This window comes from Dysidea avara, chromosome 7, assembly GCF_963678975.1.
Source record: "Dysidea avara chromosome 7, odDysAvar1.4, whole genome shotgun sequence".
NCBI lineage: Eukaryota > Metazoa > Porifera > Demospongiae > Dictyoceratida > Dysideidae > Dysidea > Dysidea avara.
This window is the reverse complement of record NC_089278.1, coordinates 2,245,372-2,261,427: the sequence shown is the minus strand read 5'-3', so window position 1 is coordinate 2,261,427 and position 16,056 is coordinate 2,245,372. Positions and strand designations below refer to the sequence as shown.

Genomic DNA, 16,056 nt, shown 5'->3' with positions numbered 1-16,056 from the left:
ATTGTTCACTTGCCCCTTTTTACTTGTAGGGTTTAAAGTTCACCAAATTCCCATACTTGTTAATGTTACAATTAAAGAGATTTGACTTTGACTATACTACAATGCATCGGATCAAGTTGAACGATCGGTCAGTGTTACACATTTTTAAACAGTTACAAATCTTTGTATAACGTACCATATATACTTTTACATGTGAATCTTTGCAATTGTTCCATTAATCCTGTTTTATTATTTTTATTTCACGACTAGTGTACGTATTTATTGTACATGGGCTATACCAATGCAAGGTTTCTGTTTGTTCCCAGTGTTGTGAGTTTTACATGTATGTGAGATAGTTTGGTAACATTAGAATCCTAGCATCTTTAGTTACAAGCATAAAACATAAGTGTAAATAAAGCTCTCATGGCTCTAGAAACGTTAGGTTTAGTAGTATGTTATTTGCACAGTTTTAAGTTTTGTTGGGAATTTCATTTAATAGTCACAATAGAAAACTAGAAAACAATGCAATGGCGGAGGAAGTAGTTGATGTGAGGGGACTGACCAAAATATAGAATCTCTAGAAGCAGGGGCAGCCCTGTAACCGTTTTAGTTTTCATGATTTCTCAATTTCACCAGGGTTAATACTTGAAGTATTTATTTAAAACAAGCTATTTGAATAGCTCTTTGGCAAAGTTTTGAGTAAAAGCTGTTGACTACAGGGTTAGTGAACATACAGCGTTTAGGCACCTTTGGCACAGTGGTAAGATACCAACTCTCAAAGTAATGAGCCTTATCCGAAATTACGTCACAGACATAAAATGGCCACTGTAGTGTGGGGACGTTCGTAAAATTTGTATGGGTGACTATGGGAAAAAATTTTTGAACAGCGATATCTCAGCTAAGACAGAAGATATCAAGCTCTAACCAGCAGGTATGGTTATAAATTAGCTGAAAGAATGGGAATCTAGCGTTGTTTTGAAAATCAACCGAAAATCGCTTTTACGTACTTATTGTAATGTCTTATAGCCATACCTGCTAGTTAGAGTTTGATATCTTCCTTCTTGGCTGAGATATTGCCATCCAAAAATTTCTTCCCATAGTCACCCATACAAATTTTACAAATGTCTCCACACTACAGCAACCATTTTTATGTCTGTGACGTAATTTCGGATAAAGCTCATAGGTCAGTGGTTCAATTACCTCTGAAGCAGAAATTTTCTTCATACTTTTATGAAAATGTTTTTATATTATGGTACTGAGTGTTCTATTAGAGTATATCAATTTTTCACAGTTTTCACTCTAAAAAGGATATCATTCTAAAGGTGAGGGGCTGAAGCCCCTTAACCTTCTCTTCCTCTTTCTGCTGCCTATGAAACAATGGCAGTTGCTGGGGGTCTTTTAATTGGTAATTACTGATTATGAGCTTTGATAGTGTTTAGTTGATTGTGTAAGATGTTTGTTGTTTGTTGTTGTTATAGTATGACTTTTCCTAAAGTTTTGGATTTAAATTTTTTTATTGGAGACCTTCATCGTCAAGTGTCTATTGTAGAGGTAAGTCGTGTTACTTCATTGGAAAGTCGTAAAGCTTGAATATAGTATTGTATTAGTGAGTGTGTGTTGTGTGTGTGTGTGTGTTGGTGCATGCGTAGTTGAATGGTTGTGTGTTTATAGGGTGTTCTGTCTTTAATATGTTAATACAGTGAAACCTGTACAGAAGGGCTATGGTCTAAAACAGCCACCTAACTGCCTATTAAGGCAACCAATTCAGGAAGGTTCTGAGTACCCATTGCACGTACCTCAAATGTTTTATGTTGTTGTGTGACGTTACTTTACAGTGTGTTGATTTTCCTTAATACTGTTCCTGAGATCAGTGTTATTTTGTGTTGTTGTACTGTTCAGGTTGATGATGATTCCACTGAAGATGTTGATGAGGGAACATCATCCAAAGTCACTGTACCAGATGGCCAAGATGACAAGTTTGTGCTTCTGTGTGTATTTCTGTTACATAGTTATAGTTACTCTAATAAGAGTGACCGATCAAATTAACAGATTGTGTTGTTAGAGATATGGGAAACATATAGACAAGTAGAAGAAAAAATTAGAAATTTTAAGTTTGATTGGGGATCATAGAAAAAAACGTAGAAGGGAGATCGCATACACCTGAAGATATACTAGTGGACTTTTAATCCCTATTTCAGTCAATACCCAGGGTTCTGCCCACACTGGTCAGCAGTGGTCCAAAGCAACCAGTACCTCTAAAAACCGACTATTAAATCCGACCAATACAATTCTTACATATTCACTGATATACGTGCAATATACCCTAATATAACACACAGCATATCAGTTCATGTTCACTTTAGGCCACCACTCAGGAATTTCTGGGAAGAACCATGAATACCTATGACTGAATTAGGGATTAAATAGTTCACTAGTATATCTTCAGGTATAGGCAACCTCCCTTGTTTCACTGTTAGCATCCTATTATGTTGGCTATGCTTACCCAAACCCGGGTGCATGATTGGCTTTATTTGGGAAAGATTGGGCAGCCCAGAACATGGCTAAGTGAAGTGCCTGACCAACACGGCATCTGCATTAACCTTGTCATCTTATAACTGTGGCTATTATGTAACAAGCATCATGATCAATCTACCTGGCCAAGCATCTTCACTGCACCCTTTTAGTTCATGTTACCAGGTGTATGCTTGGGTGGGTGAGTGGGTATTTATGTTTTTGGCAATTTCTCCCAGATGATGAAGGATACAATACTTGTCTCTAATAATTTCACCAGCGCTACATGTGGTATGCGCATGCGTACTGTGCTTAAACGATGTATGGTGCATGTGACCCATTGTCCCCCACTACTCCTATGTCTTATAATATTCTGTTAACTTTTATTTACTGAGTAAATAACATTTTTTATGATTCCTAACTGAACTTTAAAATTCTTAATTTTTCCTTTTTGTTTACGTTTTTGTTATGTATTTTTGGCTATTACAGTATTTTGTGTGTAACTTTTTTTTCTCATTTTAGTTCAGAAACAGTTCCCAGTAAAGACCAGTGTACCAGTAATGCACCTTCTTCTATAGTGGATGGTAGCAGTATTACAGCAACAAGTGTACTTAACAATGACAGCAATGTTGATCGTCCTGTAACTCCTCCTCCTTCATACTCAGAAGCTGTTTCACTGGGTGTTCCTGAGGCCTCGGATCTTTCTAACGAGGAAGATGGGATGAACAATAAAGAAGCTTCTTCAGCGACCAACCCAATGTGGTACCATGAGGGTCCATCCAGCAGTAATAAAGTTGAAAGGGAACCATCAGAAGAAGAGCAGATCAGAGCAGCTCTTAAAAATGTTAGCAGACATATTTGTAGCGCTAGTGTTAGTCTGCCATATACAATGGAGAGTCAACTTAATAATGAAAGGTGTTCGTATGATTGAAAAGTATACTACATAACATCAAGTACTTCTTCACTACAGTTGCAAAAAAAGCAAAAATGTCTGGGGAAGCATATAGCTTGCACAAGTAGATGAAGTACGTGCATTTAACTCTCAACCCTTCAAATTCCAAATTAAATGTTATCTACTAAAAGCCGATACTAAAGGCTTTCATGCATGCGTTTACACCTAATATTATGTCGAAACATCCTAATAGAAAGATTGTTTTTGGTGTTTGGACAATTGACTGTCCAAATCTTTAAGCATTCAACATGGTGTATTTGTGTATTGATATCATCAAGATGACCTTTTGTTATAGGGCAAATATGTCTATGAACTATTCTCTATCATGATTCATTCTGGCAGTGCAATTGGTGGCCACTACTATGCATACATCAAGTGAGTGTGCTCAACATGTAGTAGTGACTGATTGTTACCATGTCAACAGGTCATTTACAGACAAGAAATGGTATTGTTTCAATGACCAGTCAGTAACCACGGTGAGTAACTACTATATTTTCACTATCACAAGGTATTTGTGTCATCACAGAGTATTACGTAACCTACTATCTTTGATTGTTGGTAGTGCAAATTCTATATTCAGTAACAAGTTACACATGCATGAAAAAAAAAATCCAACCACTTCGAAGTTCACCTAACGAATGTTAGTGAAATCCTAAAAGCAGAATGGCATTATAATCATACAGTACAGTAGTACTGTATGTTAGGGATCATGGAGTAGTGGGCTTTCTTGTCCTTAAAATCACCTGAAAACAGTTCCTTGAAAGCAGCTTGGCAGTATTGGTTAAACATAACCAAGTTTTAAAATGCCTTCAGAGGGATTCCAACAAGTTTCTATGGAATTTTGAAAATTTCCTAATTTCTACTGACTTGACTGGCTGGCTGACGCCTTCAGACAAGCATAACTCGACAATGCATAAGACTACAGGCTTGATTTTTTTCACTGTTTGACATCATTTCATCCCGTGACATGCCTTTTTGCCAACTGCAGTATGTACAATACACGCATCACTGACTACCTTTGTCCTCCTTTGTGTCCCAGTTTTTTTGCTGACAACGCAAGGTGTTGATTGACAGTAGAACGATGCAGCTTCCCTGTGGCTGCTCATCGTCCATATTTTCTGTAGTGACACGTTCTTCATTTATATCGCTGGGTAACGGGCAGAACATAGTTGAAGACGAAGTGTAATGGCCACTGCACTTTTCAGTAATTGGTTGTTGGGGTATTCAGTATTCTTAATTTTGCATAATACAGATGCAAAATTAATTTTATGGCATGCCTGGTGTACTTCTTTTATTTTGATGCAGTATGCCTGGGTTCGTTAGTCATAATAAAAAAGTAAACAAACAAGTAGAAGGAAAAGTTAGAATTTGGTTTAGGCTCAAAAAAAATGTAGTGAAACAAGGAAATAGCAAAAAGGTAGTGAGGTTACCTTAACCATACTAACGGACATTTAATATCTAATTTAGTCATGTTTATAGACTGATTCAGAATTAGGGATTAAATGTCCATTAGCATGTCTGCAGTATAGGCAACCTCTCTTGTTTCGCTATGTTTTTGCTATTCTGTTGTTTCACTACTTTTTTTATTCTTTGATCCCTAAGTTTTCTATCCTATGACACCGATGTGCTGAAACACGAGCTCACTTCCATCACACCACTTCTTGTGTGTGACTGACCACTCCCTGTACATGCTACAAGGACAAGGACTGATCTTAGAAGCATTTGGACTGCTCAGCCAGGTCCTAAAGGCAGTGAATGATTCTGTTGTCTATCGCTATCAAAAGTATTTACCATATATAGGCAGAAACTTTAATAGCCCATTGGTCTAGAGAACTAAGAAATCATAAAATGAGAAATATACGAACAAGTGTGGTGTTAGCTCGGCAGGTCACATATACTACTAACACCATTTTTTACTCTCAGACTGTCATACCAGTGTTTGTGTTATTACAGCTTGTATGATACAGGGGTGTATGTCTGCTGAAGTGTAGTGTTGAGGGTCTGTATATGAAGCAATTTTATTATATCAAACAGTATGGTAGTACTGTTTAAGTAGGGATCCTCCCAAAAATGACTCGTGTTGCCTAAAATACTGCCTTCAAAAATCATCCTAGAGTTTCTTACGCCACAAAAATCACCTTTACGGAATAATACAACATGAAATACAGACTTACCAGTGACCGGATATAGAATTTCAAAAAAAAAAACTAGCCAAAACTTGAAATTTGGTCGGCCTCACTCGCTCACTGACCACAGTCGCAAGCACAGAGGGGGCAAATGAAGCGGCGCACAGCCACCATTTTATGCCACAATAACAAACTCACCAGTGGGATGTGCCTTTTGGGGTTCCGACGAGTGTAGGCCCTCTGTGCCTTGTCGTTTCTTATATCTTCAATCAGGCTGCTTGTCTTCTTCATCCAATGAAGCCATATTAAGGCATTAATTTTCCTTATCGACACTTTTTCAGCAACATTTTTATACAGATGCCACAGAATTATTTCAGAGTCCCAGTGCTGCTATAAGAGGACTCAAGATACTCTAATAGAACAGTCACTCTAGTTGTATGATATTCTAATAGAACAGTCACAAGTTATACAGTAGCTAACTGCTACAACAAAAACTAAACAAACTAGTATTATTATTGTATAAATGAAGTAGGGATCTATGCAATAAAATATAATGAAACAAGAGATAAATGATGGTATTACAGCATAGCTCTGTGGGTAAGTCCCTACAATTGGCATTGAACAAAATTATAGCTAATGTGCCGAGCTATGCTGTAATACCTTTTATTGCATATAGTACCTACTTCATTTTTAAGTCAACAATTTTTAGAATACTAGTTTTCTTCAATATACATGTTAGCGCTCTACTAGATATTACATGTGCTGTATTAGTGTTTCGTAATGGTGTAGGCTACTGATGATGATATTGAGAGATCTTTTGGAGGTAGTGAGTCAAGTTCAAGAGGTTATTACTCTTCCATGTATGCTAGGTGAGTGTGTCATGTTGTGTAGTAATGTATATCAGTTGTGTTGTGGCCATTGTAATCCACTGTGTGCTGTTCTCTCTATTTCTACAGTTCAGCTAATGCCTATATGTTAGTGTATCGGATGGTTGATCCTAGTAGAAATGCTGGTTAGTGTATGTGTTTGGTAATGTTGTCATTAAATGGAATTTTAGCTTACACACTAGGAAGAGAGATCTGAATGATATGCTTTACTCTTGTAGGTTTTATTAAGAGAGACGATTTTTCAGGGCATCTATTAGAACAGTTAGAAATGGAAAGGGAACGTGAGAGATTAGAAAAGGAACGTGAAGAAATGGAAAAGGCAATGTGCAAAGTGAGTAGTTCTCTCTAATAGTAACTGACTTGAGAAGCAATCTTTTCACCGAGATAAGCAACCCCAACTTTCTTGATCAACAACCAACTTTTAAATCTGCACAATCCACTAAAAGCATCATTACCATATATGGCTAGGTAATTTTATGTAATATATAATGATTATGGAATTTCCAAGCATAGGGGACGAAAACTGGCAATTATTTATAAATTTAGCAAGCCAATCTTTACTCACTAAAATCAGCAATACTTTTTACATTGCTTTGTAACGAGTAGCTATTGATACAGTGATTGTTCGGCCTCAACGTTATCCATGTTTTTCACAGCTCACATTGCACTCTGTTCATCCGGAGAAGAAAACACATCTTCAAGAAAACTTTGCTGTCCACAAAGATAAAACACTACAAGATGCTACAAAAGTTGCACGTCATGTAAGCGGATGTTAAGAGAAGTGTACACTAATAACATTTACTGTTTGTAGTTACTGGGATATGATGATGTGGTGCCTTTGGAGCAGTGTAGATTGGTGAAGTATGATGAGTATTCTGAGACAATGGAACAATCTTTTGATGGTCAAGAGGTAAACACACTGTATTGTGTTATGGCGTTATATGTCTCCTTTCAGAGTCGACCGTTCAGCCTAGTGGTCGGAGGAGTTAGACAATTTTATAATTTTGATTTATTCTTAGAAGTGAGAGGAAAGGATGAACAATTTAGAATCTACAAACCTGGAGGTAATGTGGGAGTTGTGTGTGTACTAGCGTATAGCGGGATATTTTCTGCTGTATTTTGCAGAAGAGGCAAAATCTGAATTTTGAATGTCTTAAATTTCAAAGAATGTATTTTGAAATCCAATAGATTTCAGAAATTTGTGTCTCATACTACTAAAGAATTGTATGCACGGTTGTCAACAACTGACTTATGGAACAATTGACTTACAGAAATAACTGACTTACACGACAACTGACTTACAGAAATACGAGATAGGTTTCGATTTGCCAAATTTACCAAACCAAACTTAGGTATTTAAATTGTGTGGGCAATGTAATGTGGTGTATTCGCCATAGTATTATCTGCCTATTTCTGTCAAAGATCAATTCACCAAATTTTAATATTACATTTGTTTGTTGTATCAATGTACTATTTCTGTTTGTGCTATTGTTAGGTGTTTCCATCAAAGTTCTGGTAGTTGATTTGGAGAGTGATCAAGTGTTACCCCCAACATCAGTACGAGGTGAACAGGACTGGACTGTCGGTGAACTAAAAACTTTTCTAAAATCAGTGAGTAATGTATATAGATTTTATGTACAGTGGAACCTGTGTTACGGTCACCTGAATTAAGCGGTCACCTCTGCATAACGGCCATGGACACAAGGTCCCAAATATTTTCCCATACAAATGTATGCATTGTTGTCTGCATTAAGCGGTCACCTGTCTAACGCGTATAACGGCCAACCAAGAATTCGCCTATGAATCACTGTATACATAACTTTCTCCTTCATATAGCGGTCGCTACCTTTTATGGTGGCTTGTTAAGCCAACTGTCTGGCACCATGGCACCATTTCAATTAATGCACAATTATCACGCTTCTTGCCTTTCAATGAATACTATATAACCTATCAGGCTTCATTGCTTAAACGTATTCAATACCTATAACCAACATTCATAACAAGCTCACCTTGTCCTTTCTGTACTAAAATATTACTGCATTGCGGTTGGCGCGAGCCTCTTAATAATAATTACTCATTTATAACGGCCATAGCCACTAAAATGCTGCTGACCACCTTATACAGGTTTTCTCTATAACAGCCACCTGTATATAAAGGCCAGATATATCTGGTCCCAAGGTGACCATTATAGACAGGTTCCACTGTATAATTATTGCATACTAGATTTTCCCATTGAGATACTTCATATTTGGTACACTGGCAGTTATGTTCTTGTTAGTATTAACTTATCACCTTATTAGGAATTCAAGTTGACTGGTGATGTAATACGTGTGGTACTAGAGAAGTACTATACTGACCTCAAACCACTAGAGAATGATGAGAACACTTTAAAATCAGAAATGTTTTATCGTACAAGTAAAGTAAGTGATGAACACCAACTCTGAAGATTGTATATATTTTATTACACATGTTGTAGATATATGTGGAGTGTAGTGTTACAAAGGATCACGAAGAGGTGTTTGAGAAATCACAAATGTACAAGTTGATTGACAAACACATGAACTCAATTGTGTTGATAATCAATTACCCTGTAGTGGTGGAAACCAGTGTGGATAAAGGTGCATTGTGTGTGTTTGTGTGCGTGCGTGCGTGCGTGCGTGCGTGTGTGTGTAGTGTGTGTGTGTATGCGTGCGTGCGTGTGTGCATGCGTGCGTACGTGTGTGTGCATAGGTGTGTGATATGTGTATGTTAGTATTGTACATGTTTGTATGCGTGTGTGATGTACGTTTGATGTGTGTGTGTTGTGTGTGTGTAAGGATGCAAGTATGTGTGCATGATTTAGTCATATTTCTCCATAGTAGATTACATGATGTTGCGATTGTGATGTGTCTTTTGTGTGTTACAGAATCACAATCCTCCAGTGATACTAAAGTGGTAGAAAGAAGTAAGTTGAACCTTTATGTAATCTGTTGTGAGTATTATATACCACATATCGATTATATACGTACCACATATCACTTGCTATGTGTATACATGTGTTGTGGACTTTACAAGTTACACAATGCCACCTACCACCTACAGCTAAAGTATTGACAATCGATAAACGGACAACAGTCGCTGAAGTAAAGAAGATACTAGAGCCATCTTTGAAACTTGGTTCACATCAGTTTAAGGTGCGAATGCCCTATATTTTGCAATGGTCGTAAGATTTATAGTAGTTACAAATATTACCACACTACACTCTTACATTGTACATAAGTACGCACACTGTGTTAGTGACATGTGGGGTTTCCCTAAAGAGTGGTAGAGGGTTGCAGCACCACTCTGGTTTACTGAAAATTCTTTGATGTGGGAAAAGGAATGTATATAATTAACAAATTGACTTGATGTTGGCAGCAAATTGACAGTTTTGCCACTCTACTTTGTTTTGCTGGGGGAAAGCTCTGCATGATGATGTATACTTTCCTTCACGTTCTTCACTGCCTGTCCATTTCTATTCCAATTTTTGTGGGAGGTCTTCACTCACGATGTTGAGTAATCTATTGACAAGCTTTTTGCTAGACTAGAGAACACTCAGAGGATTGATAGGTCATTGATGATATCAGTGACAGTGTCTCCTAGATCAATGCATTATGATGTAATCAACTTGCAACTCATTGCAAAACATCCTTGACTCTGCCTGACATGTTACCCATGAGACACACCACTATTAATTAGTGTTGTACCGATAGTCCGATTGGATATTGGAATAACATATATCAGCTGTATTTTTGTATATCAGTATCAGATCAGCAGCATGATGGAAACAGCAGCAGCAGATGCACGTTTTATTTAGAAATGCACGGCAAACGGTGTTTATAAATGAACTGACTATAGTATTACGTGTTGCTAAATGTATTGTGAGCTATTGTTGTAGTACTATTAACAAGATAACTTGGTTCTTTATAATCAAATTGCTGCAAGAATGTAGGCATGTAGTACTATATCAGATTGGGTACACATGTTGGCTTGAAAATATTATCTAGTATTGGTTATCACAATATCGGCAAAATCTCATATCGGTGCAACACTACCATCAAGTGGTGTGAAGAGCTAGTAATATGGGAATAGAGGGTTTCTGACGTTGTATATAATCCTATATTAAAGGGCTTCATTTTCATGTGAAATAAGAAGTTATCAGCCATACTCTTTACAACAGTGCTGCTCTCACTGGCTTGAATTGATGCACACCCTCAGATCTGGCATGATCATTGTGTGAAAGTTGACTACATTAGACAAATGACTTCCACTCTGTCATTTGTCACAGAACCCTGTGTATACTGTCCTGTCATCTTGGTGGTGTGTTACCACGTCAAACACTACAATACATGCATTATGCATACAACCACACACTACTCAACACAAAACACACAGAGTGTACATGTCTATTGTCTTAATGTAGCTCTACAGAGTGTATTCTAATAATCAAGAGTTTGAGATGACTCGTTCAACTGATACCTTCTCTACTATACCAACTGAGACTAAGGTATTGTGTAATATGATCAGTGTAACTGCATGTTCACATTTCATCACTCACACTAACCATATTTGTTGTGTAATTTGAGTAATTGTATAAATGATTGTCCTCTTGTAAGCTAGATGATTGGTTTATGTAGTAATACGTGTAACTCTTTTTGATTTTAGTGTTAACTAAAGTGATAAGACTTTACTATTGTCAGTTGCACAGTCTTTTATGTCGTATGTATTTTGTTGTGTTATACTGTAGTTTACTGTGAAACTTGGCAGAGCACTTAATCCTGGTGAATATCGTGTCAAATTATTTCTACTAAGAATGGGAGAAATTGAAGTGATTATTCAAATTGTGTTACATGTTGATCACATGATCTCCTTGTGTAGTTCTCAAAATTTCTTGTGGAGTCAGTGTGTGCTAAGGGCATGTCAGTTGCAGAGTTTAAGACACAAATATTAGAAGACATGATAGAGCAAAAGGTTGAAGATGCTAAGGAGATGGCTGTGAACAGGTGAGCAGTGCAGGATGATTACATTTTGGTTCAGCTCATCTCTTATCGTAGGATGAGACTGAGGAAGAAAATGTGGCGGAGTCCTGCTACTATATTTCTAAATCACATGGTCATCGACAAAGATGTTCAAGTGTACACCAACTGTGAAATGTACATTGAAATTTTGAAAGGTTTGACATTGTATGTTCACACACACACACACGCACGCACGCACACACACACACGCACACACTGTATGCTAGCTATCAGATACATATGCATGCATGCCCCATCATGTATACAGTGATACCAGATGTGTTCATTGCTCCCTTACACAGAGGATGAAGAGATGAGTCAACCCAGTCAGATGCAAGTGTACATCAAAAAATGGAGACCGTCAACATATACTATTGAATCTGGTGATGAGGTTATTCTAAGTGATGCCACCCCTAAACATCTTAAACAACAGGTACATAGTTGTTACTTTTGTTGAGCAACAACATGTGGTAGTGTTGTGTTTGTTGTGGATTAATATATGGCTTGTACTGCTTGTTTCAGATTGCAAAGAAAGCTGGTTTTCCTGCTGAGCGTGTGGAATTTGCTAAAGGAATTGGATCATTTCCATGTGATGTGTCACCGTTGGAAATACAAGAAGATTTAGACTGGAATCCTCGAATCACTTCTATCAATGCATGGCCACTATCCCTTTATGACGATGGAGGAGTTTTGTATTATAGGTTTGTTAGCAATATACAATTAAATGACAAACTACTCTGGTGTATCATATAGTACAGTAGTACTGTATATTAGGGATCACGGAGGTTTGGGTTTTTCTGACCAAAAAAAATCATCCACAAAGCAGCTTCACAATACCATCCTGGTACCTTGGCAGTATTGATTAGGTATAACCAAGCCCAAAGTGCCTTCAGTACGACCCTATGCTTCCAATAGATTGTTTTGAATTTCTAAAAACTATATGAATTTTCTACTGCTCTGCCTGCCTGCCTGCCTGCCTGCCTGCCTGCCTGCCTGCCTGCCTGCCTGCCTGCCTGCCTGCCTGCCTGCCTGCCTGCCTGCCTGCCTGCCTGCCTGCCTGCCTGCCTGCCTGCCTGCCTGCCTGCCTGCCTGCCTGCCTGCCTGCCTGCCTGCCTGCCTGCCTGCCTGCCTGCCTGCCTGCCTGCCTGCCTGCCTGCCTGCCTGCCTGCCTGCCTGCCTGCCTGCCTGCCTGCCTGCCTGCCTGCCTGCCTGCCTGCCTGCCTGATGCTTTCAGGTAAGTGTAACTTGATAATGGCTAAGGCTACGAGCTTGATTTTTTTACTGTTCGATGTCGCTTCATCCCAAGTCGTGCCTTTTGGCATACCGCAGTACATACAATGCACTCATCATGGACTTACTTTTCTCCTCCTTTGTGTCCCAATTCTTTCTGCTGACTGCCCAAGGTGTCGATTGTGGTAGCGCAATGCATAGCTTCCTTTTTGTAAATGGAAATTGTCTGTTTTTCTGTGGTGACTAAATTGATTGCAGAGGCTGTGTAAGGCATTTCTGCTACTGTTGTTTGTTTGTAGCACTGTGTAACAGGCTGAATATAGCTGAAAGTGAAGCATAATGATCACTTCACTTTCAAGCCAGTAATTGATAACTGGGACACTCATTCAGATGAAAACATTAACTCCAGTGTCATCCTTTTCTTTGATGAGGTGTGCACGGATTCACCAGTCATAATAATGTTACAAAAAAGTAAACAAACAAACAAATATAACGAAAAGTTAGGAATTTTAAGTTTGATTAGGTATCATAGAAAAAAAGAAGTAGGGAAACAAGGGAGGTTGCCTACACCTGCAGATATACTAGTATTACTAGTGGACATTTAATCCCTAATTCAGTCTTGGGTATAGGCTGAAGTAGGAACTAATAGCAGGTGTTTGGAGTAACGCGTTACGTAATAATTATTACTTTTGTGGTAACCAAGTAATATAACGAAATATGCTATAAAAACCAGTAATATAACTCAAGTTACTTTACACTTACAAATGTAACACATTACCTAAGTAATGAAGTTACTGTAACGAGTCTAATATTAAGTAATTTTATTACTACAAGTACTGAAGTTACTAATCTTGTTAGTAATCCACTGAGTAACGCCTAGCCACAACAAAGTAATGAAGCCTACTGAATGAAGCTTATTCACCAGCTTCTTACTTATAACCAAGATTTACACATTGTCCAACAACACAATCATGTCAAGTGATAAGGTGGTAGTTTCACACGTGACAGCTTAAGTCTGTGGACACAAAGTAATATAATATGTAATATTATTATAGTTACTTTATTTTATGAGTAATATGTAACTGTAACTAAATAGTTCAGTTGCAAGTAATATGTAACAAATTACTTTTAAAAACACTGTTTACTAAGATATCTGCAGGTGTAGGCGACCTCCCTTGTTTACCTCTTTTTCTACGATCTCTAATTGAGCTTAAAAGTCCTAATTTTTCCTTATACTTGTTAAGCTCTTAAAGAATCCCCTTGATTAGTTGACAGCCTTTTATTACCTCTGTCAAGTTTTCAAGATAATTGTATATCCCTTTACTTATATCTTTACAAACAATGAAAGTAATTGTGTCTTTAACAAGTACACGAAAAAATTCGGAATTTTCAACTAGAGTAGGGACCATAGCACATCGATAAAAAGTACTGAAATAAGTTGGAGTAGTCCATGATTATTAAATCACAGTAAAACAATAAGAAGTGTTATATCCCTTTGTGTACTTGTTTGTTAACTTTTTTTTGTAAATAATTTTATTATGACTGGTGAACCCACGAATACCGCATCTGAAATGGCGCCACGTGCCCCAGCTATATCAATTATAGTCTGAAAAGTGAGGTATCCATTACGCTTCATTGTCAGCTATGTCCAACCCGTTACACAGCATTTCGAATCAAGAACTGTTCGGAAAGCACCTCTACAATCTACGCATACCAAAAGAAATGGTGCCACGTGCCCCAATTGTATTAATTATCGTCTGAAAAGTGAAGTATCCATTACGCTTTGCTGTCGGCTATGTGCAACCCGTTACACAGCAATATGAATCAAGAACTGTATGAAAAGCACCTCTGCAATCATAATAGCCACTATGAAAAATACAGACAATTTCCATTTCGAAGGGAAGCCATCACGTGCTACCGCCAAATCAACACCTTTCCCTGTCACAAAGATGAATGGGACACAAAGGAGGACACTGGTAAGTCCATGAAGAATGCATTGTGCATACTGCGGTATGCCAAAAAGGCACCTGTCGGGCCGAAGCGACATCGAACAGTGAAAAAATCAAGCCTGTAGCCTTAGCCGTTATCAAGTTACACTTGTCTGAAGGCATCAGTCAGTCAGTTACTTACTCAGTCAGTCAGTAGAAAATTCTGTCAAATTAAAAAAAATTAAAATTCTGTAGCAACTTGTTGAAAGCGTTTCGTGTCGATCTGAAAGCTTGTTTGGGCTTAATTTTACCTTGGCAATACTGCCTCATCGTCGTCAGAGAAAATTGAGGCTGGTTTTTGGGTGATGCTATTTCGTGGGCCACGCCTACTCCTTTGTGGTCCCTACTATACAATTACTCAATATATACAGTACCACTCAAACTCAATACCACTCAAACTCATGTGAGTGTGAGCAATTTAAAATTTTGAAGGGCATTGCACCCATTTAGCAATTTTATCCCATTTCATTTGGTATGAATACTTGCAAGCAAAATGGGTGCCACATCTTTTAATTAGCAGGTTTTTTAATTGCTTGCACTTTCTTGAGATGACGTTGCATTTGAGTTGTACCACTGGTTTGTTTGTTGAAATGTTTTGACAACCGAGTGTTTGTGAAGGATAATTCATTATATATTTGTTGTATCATGATCTAGAGATTCTCAGGAAGCATTAGGAGAGTTAACTGCAGAGCGTAAAGCTCAGATACAAAAAGAAGATAGTACAAGGTAAGTGTGTGATTTGCTATGATGTGGTTTCTGTAATGAAACTATCTTCAGTGTACGAACGACACTCTTATCTTATTGGTACAACAGCTAAGATCATTAGAAATAACTGGGGGGTGTGGGGGTATTTTTTGGCTGAATCTTAATCTTTTAAATATTGCCATAAAACATTTTCACTACTCATGGTGCATTATTTGTATAATGTTTGTATTATGAAATATGGTTACATTGGTATAGCTTTCAACTGTTTTTTTTTCTTTTCAATTTTACTGAAGGTTTTGAATGATTTATGATATGTACATATTAATCCATTTTGTAAAATTTTATTATACCAAAAGTGTGTGTCTCACATAGATGTTAACCAATTGTATTTATTTGATTGTAGAATGAACAGAATGAATATTTCAACAGCCTCATCTTCCGCTAAGTACTACCGTAAGGAAAAGGCTCTGAAGATCTACACTGCAGATGATGACTTTAAGACTGCCAATACATCTGATGACACCAATTGACCTGTATTATCAGTACTGTAGTCTTTATGTAATAGGAAAAGGTGCTATTAACTGGCCACTGGAGAATACATATTGTTTGTTTTTAATAACTATATTATATTTAATTAATTTA

The 16,056-nt window shown here is 37.6% G+C and overlaps 1 protein-coding gene across 1 annotated transcript in view; it reads left to right on the top strand.

Moving 5' to 3' along the window:
• Positions 1 to 16,056, top strand: part of LOC136262309 (ubiquitin carboxyl-terminal hydrolase 47-like) — a 24,722-nt gene extending 8,666 nt beyond the window's left edge. Inside the window, exons 11-35 of the mRNA XM_066056527.1 lie at positions 30 to 127; positions 1,458 to 1,530; positions 1,879 to 1,955; positions 3,013 to 3,334; positions 3,738 to 3,817; positions 3,867 to 3,918; positions 6,358 to 6,437; positions 6,525 to 6,580; positions 6,674 to 6,786; positions 7,112 to 7,216; positions 7,267 to 7,365; positions 7,411 to 7,519; positions 7,951 to 8,066; positions 8,756 to 8,875; positions 8,932 to 9,073; positions 9,361 to 9,399; positions 9,537 to 9,628; positions 10,897 to 10,980; positions 11,221 to 11,301; positions 11,352 to 11,476; positions 11,528 to 11,646; positions 11,794 to 11,924; positions 12,014 to 12,192; positions 15,364 to 15,435; positions 15,818 to 16,056. Of these exons, the coding sequence (XP_065912599.1) occupies positions 30 to 127; positions 1,458 to 1,530; positions 1,879 to 1,955; positions 3,013 to 3,334; positions 3,738 to 3,817; positions 3,867 to 3,918; positions 6,358 to 6,437; positions 6,525 to 6,580; positions 6,674 to 6,786; positions 7,112 to 7,216; positions 7,267 to 7,365; positions 7,411 to 7,519; positions 7,951 to 8,066; positions 8,756 to 8,875; positions 8,932 to 9,073; positions 9,361 to 9,399; positions 9,537 to 9,628; positions 10,897 to 10,980; positions 11,221 to 11,301; positions 11,352 to 11,476; positions 11,528 to 11,646; positions 11,794 to 11,924; positions 12,014 to 12,192; positions 15,364 to 15,435; positions 15,818 to 15,944 (2,691 nt within the window). The 3' untranslated portion in view covers positions 15,945 to 16,056. The remainder of the gene's footprint in view (positions 1 to 29; positions 128 to 1,457; positions 1,531 to 1,878; positions 1,956 to 3,012; positions 3,335 to 3,737; positions 3,818 to 3,866; positions 3,919 to 6,357; positions 6,438 to 6,524; positions 6,581 to 6,673; positions 6,787 to 7,111; positions 7,217 to 7,266; positions 7,366 to 7,410; positions 7,520 to 7,950; positions 8,067 to 8,755; positions 8,876 to 8,931; positions 9,074 to 9,360; positions 9,400 to 9,536; positions 9,629 to 10,896; positions 10,981 to 11,220; positions 11,302 to 11,351; positions 11,477 to 11,527; positions 11,647 to 11,793; positions 11,925 to 12,013; positions 12,193 to 15,363; positions 15,436 to 15,817) is intronic.